Source organism: Monodon monoceros, unplaced genomic scaffold, assembly GCF_005190385.1.
Source record: "Monodon monoceros isolate NGI ecotype Baffin Bay Population unplaced genomic scaffold, NGI_Narwhal_1 Super_Scaffold_18, whole genome shotgun sequence".
Lineage (NCBI taxonomy): Eukaryota > Metazoa > Chordata > Mammalia > Artiodactyla > Monodontidae > Monodon > Monodon monoceros.
The window spans coordinates 136,964,982-136,978,762 of record NW_021703774.1 but is presented as its reverse complement, the minus strand read 5'-3'; the positions used below and the strand labels follow the sequence as shown (position 1 = coordinate 136,978,762).

The following is a 13,781-nucleotide window of genomic DNA, read 5'->3' as shown; positions in this document are numbered from 1 at the left end:
AGTGTTTTATAGTTTTCTGAGTACAAGTCTTTCACCTCCTTAGGCAGGTTTATTCGTAGGTATTTTATTCTTTTTGCTATAATGGTAAATGGGAGGGTTTCCTTAATTTCTCTTTCTGATTTTTCATTGCTGGTGTATAGGAATGCCAGAGATTTCTGTGCATTAATTTTGTATCCTGCAACCTTACCAAATTCATTGATTAGCTTTAGTAGTTCTCTGGTGGCATCTTTAGGATTCTCTATGTATATATAGTATCATGTCATCGGCAGACAGTGACAATTTTACTTCTTCTTTTCCAATTTGTATTACTTTTATTTCTTTTTCTTCTCTGATTGCTGTGGCTAGGATTTCCAAAACTATGTTGAACAGGAGTGGCAAGAGTGGACATCCTTGTCTTGTTCCTGATCTTAGTGGAAAAGATCTCAGTTTTTCACCATTGAGTATGATGCTTGCTGTGGGTTTGTCATATATGACCTTTATTATGTTGAGGTAGTTTCCCTCTATGCCCAGTTTCTGGAGAGTTTTTATCATAAATGGGTGTTGAATTTTTTCAAAAGCTTTTTCTGCATCTATTTAGATGAGCATATGGTTTTTATTCCTTAATTTGTTAATGTGGTGTATCACATTGATTGATTTGTGTATATTGAAGAATCCTTGTATCCCTGGGATAAATACCACTTGATCATGATGTATGATCCTTTGAAATGCTGTTGGATTCTGTTTGCTAGTATTTTGTTCAGGATTTTTGCATCTATGTTCATCAGTGATATTGGCCTGTAGTTTTCTTTCTTTGTGACATCTTTGTCTGGTTTTGGTATCAGGGTGATGGTGGCTTCGTAGAATGAATTTGGGAGTGTTTCTCTCTGCAATTTTTTGGAAGAGTTTGAGAAGGATCAGTGTTAGCTCTTCTCTAAATGTCTGATAGAATTCGCCTGTGAAGCCATCTGGCCCTGGACTTTTGTTTGTTGGAAGTTTTTTTTTTTTTTTTGCGGTACGCGGGCCTCTCACTGCTGTGGCCTCTCCCGTTGTGGAGCACTGGCTCCAGATGCGCAGGCTCAGCGGCCATGGCTCACGGGCCCAGCTGCTCCGCGGCATGTGGGATCCTCCCAGACCGGGGCACTAACCCATGTCCCCTGCATCGGCAGGCGGACTCTCAACCACTGCGCCACCAGGGAAGCCCTGTTGGAAGATTTTTAATTATGGTTTCAATTTCATTACTTGTGATAGGTCTGTTTATATTTTCTAATTCTTCCTGGTTCAGTTTTGGAAAATTGTAGCTTTCCAAGAATTTGTCCATTTCTTCATAGTTGTCCATTTTATTGGCATATAGTTGTTTGTAGTAGTCTCTTATAATCCCTTGTATTTCTGCGGTGTCAGTTGTGATTTCTCCTTCTTCATTTCTAATTTTATTGATTTGCGTCCTCTCCTTTTTTTCTTGATGAGTCTGGCTAAGGTTTATCAATTTTGTTTATCTTCTCAAAGATAAACAAAAAAAGCACCAGCTTTTAGTTTTATTGATCTTTGCTAATGCTTTCTTCATTTCTATTTCATTTATTTCTGCTCTGATCTTTATGATTTCTTTCCTTCTCTTGACTTTGGGTTTTCTTTGTTCTTCTTTCTCTAGTTGTTTTAAGTGTAGGGTTAGATTGTTTATTTGAGATTTTTCTTGTTTCCTGAGGTGCGATTGAATTGCTATAAACTTCCCTCTTAGAACTGCTTTTGCTGCGTCCCATAGGTTTTGGGTCGTTGTGTTTTTGTTGTCATTTGTTTCTATGTATTTTTTATTTCTTCTTTGATTTCTTCAGTGATCTCTTGGTTATTTAGTAGTGCACTGTTTAGCCTCCATGTATTTGTGTTTTTTACAGTTTTTTTTCCTGTAATTGATTTCCAATTTCATAGTGTTGTGGTCAGAAAAGATGCTTGATACAATTTCAGTTTTCTTAAATTTCCTGAGGATTGATTTGTGACCCAAGATGTGATTTATCCTGGAGAATGTTCCACGTGCACTTTAGAAGAAAGTGTATTCTGCCACTTTTGGGTGGAATGTTCTATAAATATCGATTAAATCTGTCTGGTCTATTGTGTCATTTAAAGCTTGTGCTTCCTTATTTATTTTCTGTTTGGATGATCTGTCCATTGGTGCAAGTGGGGTGTTAAAGTCCCCTACTATGGTTGTGTTACTTTCGATTTCCCCTTTTATGGCTGTTAGCATTTGCCTTATGTATTGAGGCACTCCTATGTTGGGTGCATAAACATTTATAATTGTTATATCTTCTTCTTGGATTGATCCTTTGATCATTATGTGGTGTCCCTTCTTATCTCTTGTGACATTCTTTATTTTAAAGTCTATTTTATCTGATAGGAGTATTGCTACTCCAGCTTTCTTTTGATTTCCATTTGCATAGAATATCTTTTTCCATCCCTTCACTTTCAGTCTGTATGTGTTCCTAGGTCTGAAGTGGATCTCTTGTAGACAGCATATATATGGGTCTTGTTTTTGTATGCATTCAGCCAGTCTGTGTCCTTTGGTTGGGGCATTTAATCCATTTACATTCAAGGTTATTATCTATATGTATGTTCCTACTACCATTTTTTCTTAATTGTTTTGGGTTTGTTTTTGTGGGTCTTTTTCTTCTCTTGTATTTCCCACCTAGAGAAGTTTCTTTAGCATTTGTTGTAAAGCTGGTTTGGTGGTGCTGAATTCTCTTAGCTTTTGCTTGTCTGAAAAGCTTTTGACTTCTCCATCAAATCTGAATGAGATCCTTGCCGGGTAGAGTAATCTTGGTTGTAGGTTTTTCTCTTTCATCACTTTAAGTATATCTTGCCACTCCCTTCTGGCCTGCAGAGTTTCCGCTGAAACATCAGCTGATAACCTTATGGAGATTCCTTTGTATATTATTTTTTTGTTTTTCCCTTACTGCTTTTAATATTTTTCCTTTGAATTTAATTTTTGTTAGTTTGATTAATAGGTGTCTTGGTGTATTTTTCCGAGGGTTTGTCCTGTATGGGACTCTCTATGCTTCCTGGACTTGGGTGACTATTTCCTCTCCCATGTTAGGGAAGTTTTCGACTGTAATCTCTTCAAATATTTTCTCAGACCCTTTCTTTTTCTCTTCTTCTTCTGAGACCCCTATAATTCGAATGTTGGTGTGTTTAATGTCCCAGAGGTCTCTGAGACTCTCCTCAATTCTTTTCATCTTTTTTCTTTATTCTGCTCCTCGGCAGTTACTTCCACCATTTTGTCTTCTAGCTCACTTACCCGTTCTTCTGCCTCAGTTATTCTGTTATTGATTCCTTCTAGTGTATTTTTCATTTCAGTTATTGTGTTGTTCATCTCTGTTTGTTTGTTCTTTAGTTCTTCTAGATCTTTGTTAAACATCTCTTGTATTTTCTCAATCTGTGCTTCCATTCTGTTTCTGAGATTCGGGATCATCTTTACTATCATTACTCTGAATTCTTTTTCAGGTAGGTGCCTATTTCCTCATTTATTTGGTCTTGTAGGTTTTTCCCTTGCTCAGTCATCTGTGACATATTTTTTTACCATCTCATTTTTTAAATTTATTTAAATGAGTGGGATTGTGTTCCTGTCTTACTGGTTGTTTTGCCTGAGGCGTCCAACAATGGAGTTTGTAGGCTGTTGAGTAGAGCTGGGTCTTGGTACTGAGATGAGGAACTCCATGAGATCTCACTCTGATGAATATTCCCTGGGGTCTGAGGTTCTCTGTTAGTCCAGTGGTTCGGACTCAGAGCTCCCACTGGAGGAGCTTCGGTCCGACCCCTGGTTCATGAACCAAGATCCCGCAAGCCACATGGGGTGGCAAAAAAGAAAAGAACAATAACAAAGTAAAAATAGATTAGGAAACTAACAGGTATGTTAGAAAGAATATAAAAATAAAAAATATAGATGAATCAACAACCGGAAAGTATATCAGTACCACAATAGTACAAAAGAGGAGGAGGGGAAAGAAAAGAATAAAAAGGGGGGAAAGGCTTTGGCTGTGGAGGGCGGGGCCTAAGCAAGGGTGAGGTTTGGGCAGTGGGCAGGATCCACAGGGCTGGAAAGGCCCTGGGGAATGTGGGGCGTGGGGCTTAGGCTCAAGGAACAGAAGGGGTCCAGGCGTGCCCCCCACCCCTGGTCTCAGAGGGCAGGGTACCTCAGCTGGGAGCCCAACAGGCTTCCTGGGTTCGAGTGGGTGGGGCAAACGCCCTCCTCTCCTCTCCTGCTCCTTGGGTCTGGGAGGGCCCCTTCCGCCTGCCTCTCCTGATCTCCCTGGCCTCCTTCCTATGCTCCCAAGGGCCCACACGGCCTGGAGGGGGCTTTGGAGGGCAGGGGACCAGCCTGGGAGCTCAACAGGCTCCCTGGGCCCCAGTGGGCGGGGCAATCACCCTCCGCTCCTCTCCCCATTCTCCTGGATGGCTCCTCCCACCTGCCTCTCCTGATCTTCCCAGCCTCAGGGGCACTGATCCTGTCTGGCCTCCAGTTTTCCTCCCCACTCAGTCCCCCTACATCCTACCAGTTCACTTTGGGGTTCCTCCCATCTCCTTGGGCATCAGAGTCCCCCACCAGCAGCTGGCAGTTGCCCTAGTCGTGGGGAGACACTAACTCCGCATCTTCCCACACTGCCATCTTCAACTGCACATATTTAAAATGTACAATTTAATAAGTTTGACATATATATCCACCTATTAAACCATCACCATAGTCAAGATAGTGAACATGTCCATCAACCCCAAAAGTTTTGTCATATATACATCTTTGTAATCCCTCCTTCCCACTATTTCCTACCCCACATCCCAAAGGAGTGTTTTCTGTCACTATAGATTAATTTGCATTTTCTAGAGTTTTGTATAAATGGAATTCTACAGTATGTTGTCTTTCTTTTTGTCTGCCTGAGAGTTGTCCATATATTTGCATGTATCAATAGTTCATTCCTTTTTATTGCTGAGTAGTATTCCACTGTATGGATATATCATGTTTATTGTTGATGGATATTTGGGTTGTTTCTAGTTTTTGGCTATTACAAATAAAGCTACTGTGAACATTCATGGGTAAATCTTTGTATAAACACGGATTATATTTTCTCTTGTGTAAATACTTAGGAGTGGAATGACTGGATCATATGCCAGGTGTAGGCATAACTTTTTTTTTTTTTTTGCGGTATGTGGGCCTCTCACTGTTGTGGCCTCTCCTGTTGTGGAGCACAGGCTCTGGACGCGCAGGTTCAGCGGCCATGGCTCACGGGCCTGGCCGCTCTGCGGCATGTGGGATCTTCCCGGACCAGGGCCTGAACCCATGTCCCCTACATCAGCAGGCAGACTCTCAACCACTGTGCCACCAGGGAAGCCCAAGTAGGTTTAACTTTTAAGAAACTGTCAAACTGGGGACTTCCCTGGTGGTCCAGTGGGTAAGGCTCCACGCTACCAATGCAGGGGGCCCAGGTTCGATCCCTGGGCAGAGAACTAGATCCTGCATGCATGCCCCAGCTAAGAAGTCCACATGCTGCAACTAAAGGATCCCACATGCTGCAACTAAGACCCGGCGCAGCCAAAATAAATAAATTAATTTAAAAAAACAACAGAAAAAGAAACTGTCAAACTGATTTCCAAAGTGGTCATACTATTTTGCCTTCCCACCAGCCGTGTATGAGAGTTCTAGTTCTTCCACATCCTCGTCAGCACTTGGTATGGTCAGCTTTTTAAATTTTAGCCATTCTAATCAGTATGTAGTGGTATCTTCTTGTGGTTTTAATTTGCATTTTCCTACTGGCTAATGATGTTAAACAGTTTTTTATGTGCTTATTTGTCATCTTTATATCTTCTTCGATGAGTTTTGAGAGTTCTTTATGTATCCTGTGTACAAGTTCTTTACCAAATATATGCTTTGCAAAGATTTTCTCCCAGTCTGTGACTTTCCTTTTCATTCTCTTGCTAGTGTCTTTTAAAGAGCAGAAGTTTTTAATTATGGTTAAGTCCTGTCTAAGACATCTTTGTCTAACCCTGAGTAGCAAAGATCTTTTCCTATGTTTTCTTCTAGATGTTTTATACTTTAAGCCTTACATTTAGATCTGTGACCCATTTTGAATTAATTTTTATGTATGGCACAAAGTGTGGATCTGAGTCCATTTTTTACATATGGATTTCCTGTTGTTGGAGTGCCATTTATTTATCTATACTTTGTCCACTGCATTGCCTTTGTCAAAAATCAGTTGTTCATAAATATGTGGGCATTATTTGTGGTCTGTCTGTTCTGTCCAGTTAATCTATGTGTCTGTCTTTACATGAGTACCATACCGTTTTGATTACTGTACCTTTGTAATTGTTCTTGATATTAGGTAGCCTTAGCCTCCCAACTTAATTCTTCTTTTTTAGAGTTGTTTGGCTATTCTAGCTCCTTTGTATTTTTATAGAAATTTTAGAATAAGCTTGTTGATTTCTACAAAAAATTTTCCTGGGATTTTTTTTAGGATTATGTTGAATGTATAGATTTATCTGGGGGAGAATTGAGATTCAAACAATAGTGAATCTTCTGACTCATAAAATATATGTCTCCATTTATTTATTTTAAAAAGTCTTTAACTTTTTTCAGAAATATAGTTTTCACTGTTCAGGTCTTGCACATATTTGTCAGATTATGGGGTAAAAACTTAGGGGTAAATATTTGTCAGATTTACCCCTAAGTATTTCATATTTTTGATGCTATTGTGAATGGTATTTTTTCAGTTTCAAGCTTTCATTACTAGTATGTAGAAATACAATCAATTTTTGTTTATTCGTCTTATAGCCTTGCTAAAACTCACTTATTAATCCTAGTAGTTGTTTAAAAACTGCATCAGGTTTTCTATATAGACAATCATATTGTCTGTGAATAAAGACAGTTTTATCTTTTCCCCTCTATCTTCATGAAATGGCCTTCTTTGCTCTGGCAAGTCTTTGCTCTGAAATCTGCTTTGGCTGATTTAATATGGCCACTCCAGCTTTCAGATTTTAACTAGTGCTAACATGGTATATCTTTTTCTATCTTTCTAGTTTTAACCTATTTGTGATTTTATGTTTAAAGTGCATTGGCAGCATTTAGTTGGGTCTTGTTGTTTTTCTCCACACTGGCAATCTCTGTCTTTGATTGGGGTGTTTAGACTATTTATATTTGATACGATTATTAGTATGGCCATTTGTGTTCTCTTTGTCCCAGCTGTCCTTTATTCCCATTTCTCTCTTTTTATCATCCTACTTTCGGATTATTTTTTATTTCTCCATTTTACCTTTATTATCATAGCCTATCTTCAAGTGTTATTATACGAGCTCACTAATAGTAAAAGAACCTTACAACAGTACACTTCCATTTCTCCTGTCCAAGCCTTATAATACTGTAGTTGTAAATTTTTCTTTTACATATGTTTTAAACCCCACAAGAAATTATTTTTGTTTAAATAATCAGTTATCTCCTAAAGAGATTAAACAATAAGAAACCTTATCTATTTAAGATTAATGTAGTTACCACTTCATTCCTTTGTGTAAATTCATATTTCCATCTGCTATCATTTTCTTACTGCCTAAAGGATTTCCTTTAACATTTATAGTGTGGGTGTTACAGTATGGTGATGAATTCTTTCAGCTTATTTTGTCTGAAAATATCCTTGTTACTTTTGTTCTTGAAATATATTGTACTTTTGATAGCATTCTAGGTTGATAATTTTATAACTTTTGGAGGGAAAAGCTGATCTTAATAAATGTGCATTTTTCCGTGTATGCTGAGTCCATTAATGCTTTTTGCCCTTTAAAGCTCAAAAAATCTTTGCTTTCTCAAAGAGCCAGGCTCCAACAATAGAAAAACATGCTTTTTTATGCTATTTATGCTAAGGTCTTTAGATGTCTAATTTGAAACTAAAGCTAAATTATGACTTTTTGTACTTGACTGTCTTAATGGTATAGGAAGAGCTATGGGTTCAAGGAAGCAGGAGGAAGAAAAGACCTCGGGTAATATCTCAAGATATTATTCCCTGTAGTTTTTCCATTCTGTGGATTTCCATAGCACTTAGTACTTATCTTTATTAGCACTTCATATTACACTGAATTCTTTGTATCTTCAATACTTAGTGGAGTGCTTGATACATATTTGAATAGCTTATTTTCAGTAGCAACCAGACTATATAACTATGTAGCTGAGTCCTAGGCTAATTATTTTTGTACAAAAAGATTGACCAACATCTTGTTAGGAAATTTTTGCAGCAGGATGGTAGTAAAATGAAGTAACAAGGTTAAAAAAATTTTTTCCCCTTCGTAAGAGACTTTAAGAAGGACATTACTGTTTGAATATACTACTTTGACAGGATGCCCATTCCTGTCTCCCTCCACAATTTATAAATATATCGTGTTCATGTATGATAGTTTTTTTTTCCCAAGGAGAGGAAAAATATCGTTTTTAATTCAGTGCCAGAAGTTATCCAAGGAAGGAAAAATTTTAAAATGTGTTGCTCATATAGTTTATGCTTTCATAACTATCTTCTGCGTCTTCTTGGCAAGTAGATTTCTGAGGCCAACTTTTGACTTCCACCCTTCACAAATCTAGATTCTAGAAATGCAAGAAATGCCAGGTTATTCTGAAAGCAGATAACCAGAAAGCTCATATAATCAGTATGTTTTCTCACTGTCATCTTTTGTTAAAAGTGAATAAATAAGTTAACATGGATCTTTATTCCCTCCCCCCCTTCCTCCTTTTTTTGCCACAAGTGAGTTTAGCAAATCATGAGTAGAGATTTAACACAGTATACCACATCTTCTACAGTATCAGTGGTATGGTGTGACTGAGATTGTTGCAAAATCTGGTGCTTCCAGTACATTCATGTTCCCTCTCTCCCTCCTTCTCTCCCCCTCACTCTCTCCCCTTCTGCCTGCCTCCCTCCCCCAACTCCCTCTCTCCCTTTTCACCCCCTTCTCTCTCACTCTCACTGGCTGTCCTGAGCACTCTCTAGCCTCATTCACTTAACTTTCTATTCCTTAAGTAGGCTGTGTACCTTTATATGCCTATCTTATTTATTAGATCTTCTGAGCCTTGAGCAGTGTCAGCACATATTAGGCATTCAGTAAATATTTGTTGGATGGATGGGTAGATGAATATCTAAAGGGTTCCTTGCATTTTTTACTAAGATTATATCATAAACATTTTCCTAAATTATTAAAATTTTTGGATACATCATTTTAAATAGGAACATAGTACTTTGTCATATGGATAGGTCATAATTTATATAACCATTCGCCAGTTATTTCACTTGTAGATTATCTAGTTTTTCACTGTTCTAAGAAAGTGATAAACAGATAGCTTTGTGTGTAAGACTTTTCCTATGCTTGATTATTTCCATAGAACGGTTTTCAAGGCATTTTTAATGCTCTTAATAATTTTTTACATTGCTTTCCAAAAAGGTTGTACCAGTTTGAACTTTTACCCTTACTGTATGAAGGTGGCTGTCATGCCATAGTCTCCCCAGCATTGATTACTTCCATTTTTAAACATCCTGACCAATGCGATTGGTTAAAACAGTATCTTTCTATTTGATCAAGGTAAAGTTGAGTATTTTTCTCAAATATTTGTAAACTATGTATATTTACTCTTTAGGGAAGAGAACTAGCCCTATTTCCCCACCCACATATACATAAGACCAGTCTGAGTACTTTTTTTGGTCTTATGTATTCATAAATGTTTAAGCTTTTTGTATGGCAGATTTCAAGTAAAACTGATTGCCCCAAAGTTTGGATATATTAGTAGAATTATTCACTTTGACCTTAATATTCAAAATGTTCACAATTCAAAAATTCATTACAAGATGTAGAATTACCTATTTTAAAACAGTATTTAAAATATATATTCTGTAAAAATATGTAGGCATTGCTTAGAAAGGAGAAATGGCAGTTAAATTTCTTGAGAAGGTTGGGGTTATACAGAAAACTGTCATAGGTATTCGGGAATCAGACCTTGTGATTGGGGGTGTAGGTGGAAGAAAAGACATTATAGGTAGACCAGTTTGCTCTGCTTCCGGAACGATGAAACCAGTCTATCCAACATTCTTAACTAAACTATCCTTGAATAGCTGGTGTGGGAGAAAGACAAATGTAAATCAGGAGATTTGGCTTCTAATCTCAACTCTGGAATTAGCTTGGTTTGTGACCATTCACAAATTACTTAATTTTACAGTTTCTCATTGCTACCTTTGTAACTAAGCAAGGGCTCCTGTGCCCATGGCTTGGTGCAGAAAGCAAACTCTGATAGTGGGTGTTTGCAGCAAAGTAAGGGTTTATTTGCAGGGCGCCAAGAAAGGGAGTGGGAGACAAGTCTCAGATCCACTCCATCTTGGTCTTTGAGTTAAGGATGTTTTAAAGGGGAAGAACAAGGAAACTGGAATTAATCATCATTAAGGTTTCTGTGACCTTTCTCTTTCATTATTGAACACGTGTATTTTTTTATTAATTAATTTTTATTGGAGTATAGTTGATTTACAATGTTGTATTAGTTTCTGCTGTACAGCAAAGTGTATCAGTTATACATATACATATATCCACTCTTTTAGATTCTTTTCCCATATAGGTCATTACAGAGTACTGAGTAAAGTTCCCTGTGCTATACAGTAGGTTCTTATTAGTTATCTGTTTTATATATAGTAGTGTGTATATGTGTGACATTTCTTAATCATGGTTTTGGGAGTCAGAAAGTGTCTGGTTTATGATTCTCTGGCCAGGTGGTCCATGGCTCAGGGGGTTGTGAGCTCATCTTGCCTGGAAAAACGACTTGAGTTTGTATGATGGTATCTACAACAGCAATTTTAATACAGTAACGATGTTATATTAACAACAGCAATCTTAGTCAACTGACTCTGATTAATTAGTGTTCAGTTAGCACAGGATTGAGGGGACAAGAAAGGGACTGAGGTCAGAGGAGACAAGTAAGGGAATAAAGTTTTGCATAGAGAGATTAAACATAAACTCGGTAAGGGAACTCAGTTTTAGGGGGGTTTGGTTTCAACATTATTTAGTTCTCTCCAGCTCTAAAAATCTCTGATTTTATTATCCAGAGGACAAAATGCTATTTTTGTGAATCCAGTGCTATTTTTGGAATAGCTGTGAATAGGTCTAGAAAACATTCTTTCTAGGAACTTTTTGAGGAGAATAATAGGAAAATTTCCCATACCAGCTAAATATTTTAGGGAAAGTCAACTCCCAAGTCCTAGATTATATTCTTTAGATACATTAAAAATGGTAAAATTAAATTATTTTTATGCTGTTTTGCGTCAGCCAGAGAACGGTATATTCAGTGTTTTCTCTTTCAACATTGCCAAAAAATGGCAGGTTGGATAAATTTAAAGAGCGCAAGGAATTTCTGAAGCCTGAATATTGTCTAAATACAAAGATTACTTAGGGAGAAAAAATAGCTAGCTGCAAAAACCCTCCAGGCTTTTAAGAGAAGTTCTTACTTAGGCAAACGTCGTCTTGGCTGAATAAAATGGTTTAGTTAAAAGTCACAATTAAACGTTAGCCCTTGTCTGCCTTTAGCTTTCTAAACCAACGGAATCTGACTGTTCTGCGTTCGATTTGTTAGGTCTGGCTCAGTGCGCTGAACTCTGCTGGCAGCTGAGAGGGGAAGCCGGAAAAAGGCAAGTTCCTGGTGCAAAGGTTTCTCTGCAGCATAATTTAGGCATCGGAGGAGCAGTAGTTGTCACGCTGTACAAGATGGGTTTTCCTGAAGCTGCCAGGTAAGTGACATTCTGGGTTTTGTCTGGCAATGAACCCTTCTGACTTTTCACAACTGATGACGTTATACAAGTAAAAAAAAAGTCCTAATTTTATTGTGTTAGTGCTCAAAGAACAAGTATTTCATTACCTTGCTTTAATAGCATGGTTTTAAAACTTTAAAACTGGCATTTAACTTTTAAACTTAACTAGCCTTAGGAAAGTTTTGTTTGAAAAGAAGGCAGCATAGTCAAAAGAGAGTGCTGAACTAGAAGCCAGAGCTGGCTGGGCACTTGTCTCAGCCCTGCCAACTTGAGTAATTTTAATTCAGGCAAGTCATTTTTTGGTTTCCTTTCCCACAATTTGCTTTCTCCCCCTAGCGTCCCGGGCTTCTGAGGTTATTGGGAGAAAGTCATCAAATGTGCTGATTGTATCTCCGCAGATTTCTGTTTCTGAATCCAGCTAAGCCCTCACTGCTGCTAGAATCCTTTCTATTTGTCTCCTGCTGATTTTCTTCCTGCCCTTGTCAAATGCCTGTGCTCCTAAGATTTCCAAGCACTTTCTTTTCAAGCCTTTTCAGGATCCCTCAACTTCCTTGCTCTTCTCTCAGAGAAATGCTCATCCTTTTTTCCCAGAGGAAAAAAGTCCCTTTTCCTTTCCAAGGCCCATCTTTCCTCTTTGCATGCTTTTGTTTCCAACCAGTTTCTGTAACTTTGTTCCAAATATTAAGTATACCTTCTTTCTTTTGAATCTTTCCATTTTTACCTTTCTGTTGACTCCTTTCACCCTGTCAGTAAACATGTTCAGGTCTTCGATATTCTAAAACTCTGTTTTTCTCCTTACCTTAATTATTCTCTTTCATGATGAGCCTTTTATATTGAGCCACTTTTGTTTTTCTACTCTGAAATGTCATTAGTTTCCGATCTCACCACTGAGGTCAGGTAAGGCCACCAATGACCTGATTATGATACATTCTTGATAATTTCTATCTTTATTCTCTTAACCCTGCTGTAGCTTTCAACACTAATTGGCTCCTTTTTCTCTCCTGAAGTTCTTGGTAATTATGTATTCATTTTTTCACACTTTTGTTTCCACAAAGGATATGTGAACACTTTTTTACAGGGTCCGTTATATTCTCATGTTTTGCAAACTCTTGAATCTCTTCTCTCTGTCCTTCTTTCATGCCTGGAATATTAGTTCTGTGTGAAAATTCTAACTTGCAACTAAGGCCCGTCTTAGGTACCATCTCCCTTTGAATATCCACTTTGTAACTTTTGGGTCCCTATCCAATTTTTGTTTAGTTGTAGAGTATCTACCTTGTTTTGTATCCTGTTTGTTATGTGAAATCCTTGAGATCTAAGACTTTGATTCTCCTCATCCCTCTGAGGATCTCTCTCATAGTGAGTAAATGTTTATTGAATTGGATCAAATAAAAAGATGTTAAGACGTTGAATTTTAAGTTTCCTCCTAAATCTGATTCATTGGTTCTGTATCGTCCTCTGGAATTCCATGTAGTTCATATTTGGAGTTGAAAACCCTCAGTAAAAGCCAAACTATAAAGAGCTACCAGAGTCAGAATATTAGTATAGCTGTCTGATTTGCTCAGAATAGAAGATTATGCATTTAGGGCAATAAATTCTATTTTAAACATGGAATTCTCATAGTTCTTTTTTTTTTTAACATCTTTATTGGAGTATAATTGCTTTACAATGGTGTGTTAGTTTCTGCTGTACAACAAAGTGAATCAGCTATATGTATACATATATCCCCATGTCCCCTCCCTCTTGCATCTCCCTCCCACCCTCCCTATCCCACCCCTCTGGGGGGGACACAAAGCACCGAGCTGATCTCTCTGTGCTATGCAGCTGCTTCCCACTAGCTATCTATTTTACATTTGGTAGTGTATATATGTCAGTGCTACTCTCTCACTTCATCCCACCTTATACTTCCCCTCCGCGTGTCCTCAAGTCCATTCTCTACGTCTCCATCTTTATTCCTGTCCTGCCCCTAGGTTCTTCAGAACCATTTTTGTTGTTTTTTCTTTAGATTCCATATACATGTATTAG

At 37.9% G+C, this 13,781-nt stretch overlaps 1 protein-coding gene across 3 annotated transcripts in view; it reads left to right on the top strand.

Annotated features, from left to right (window-relative positions):
- SCP2 (sterol carrier protein 2) overlaps positions 1 to 13,781 on the top strand; it is a 160,977-nt gene that overhangs the window by 94,946 nt on the left and 52,250 nt on the right. For all 3 annotated transcript variants that reach the window (XM_029228512.1, XM_029228511.1, XM_029228513.1), the window contains one exon: positions 11,585 to 11,738. In XM_029228512.1, the coding sequence (XP_029084345.1) occupies positions 11,585 to 11,738 (154 nt within the window). The remainder of the gene's footprint in view (positions 1 to 11,584; positions 11,739 to 13,781) is intronic.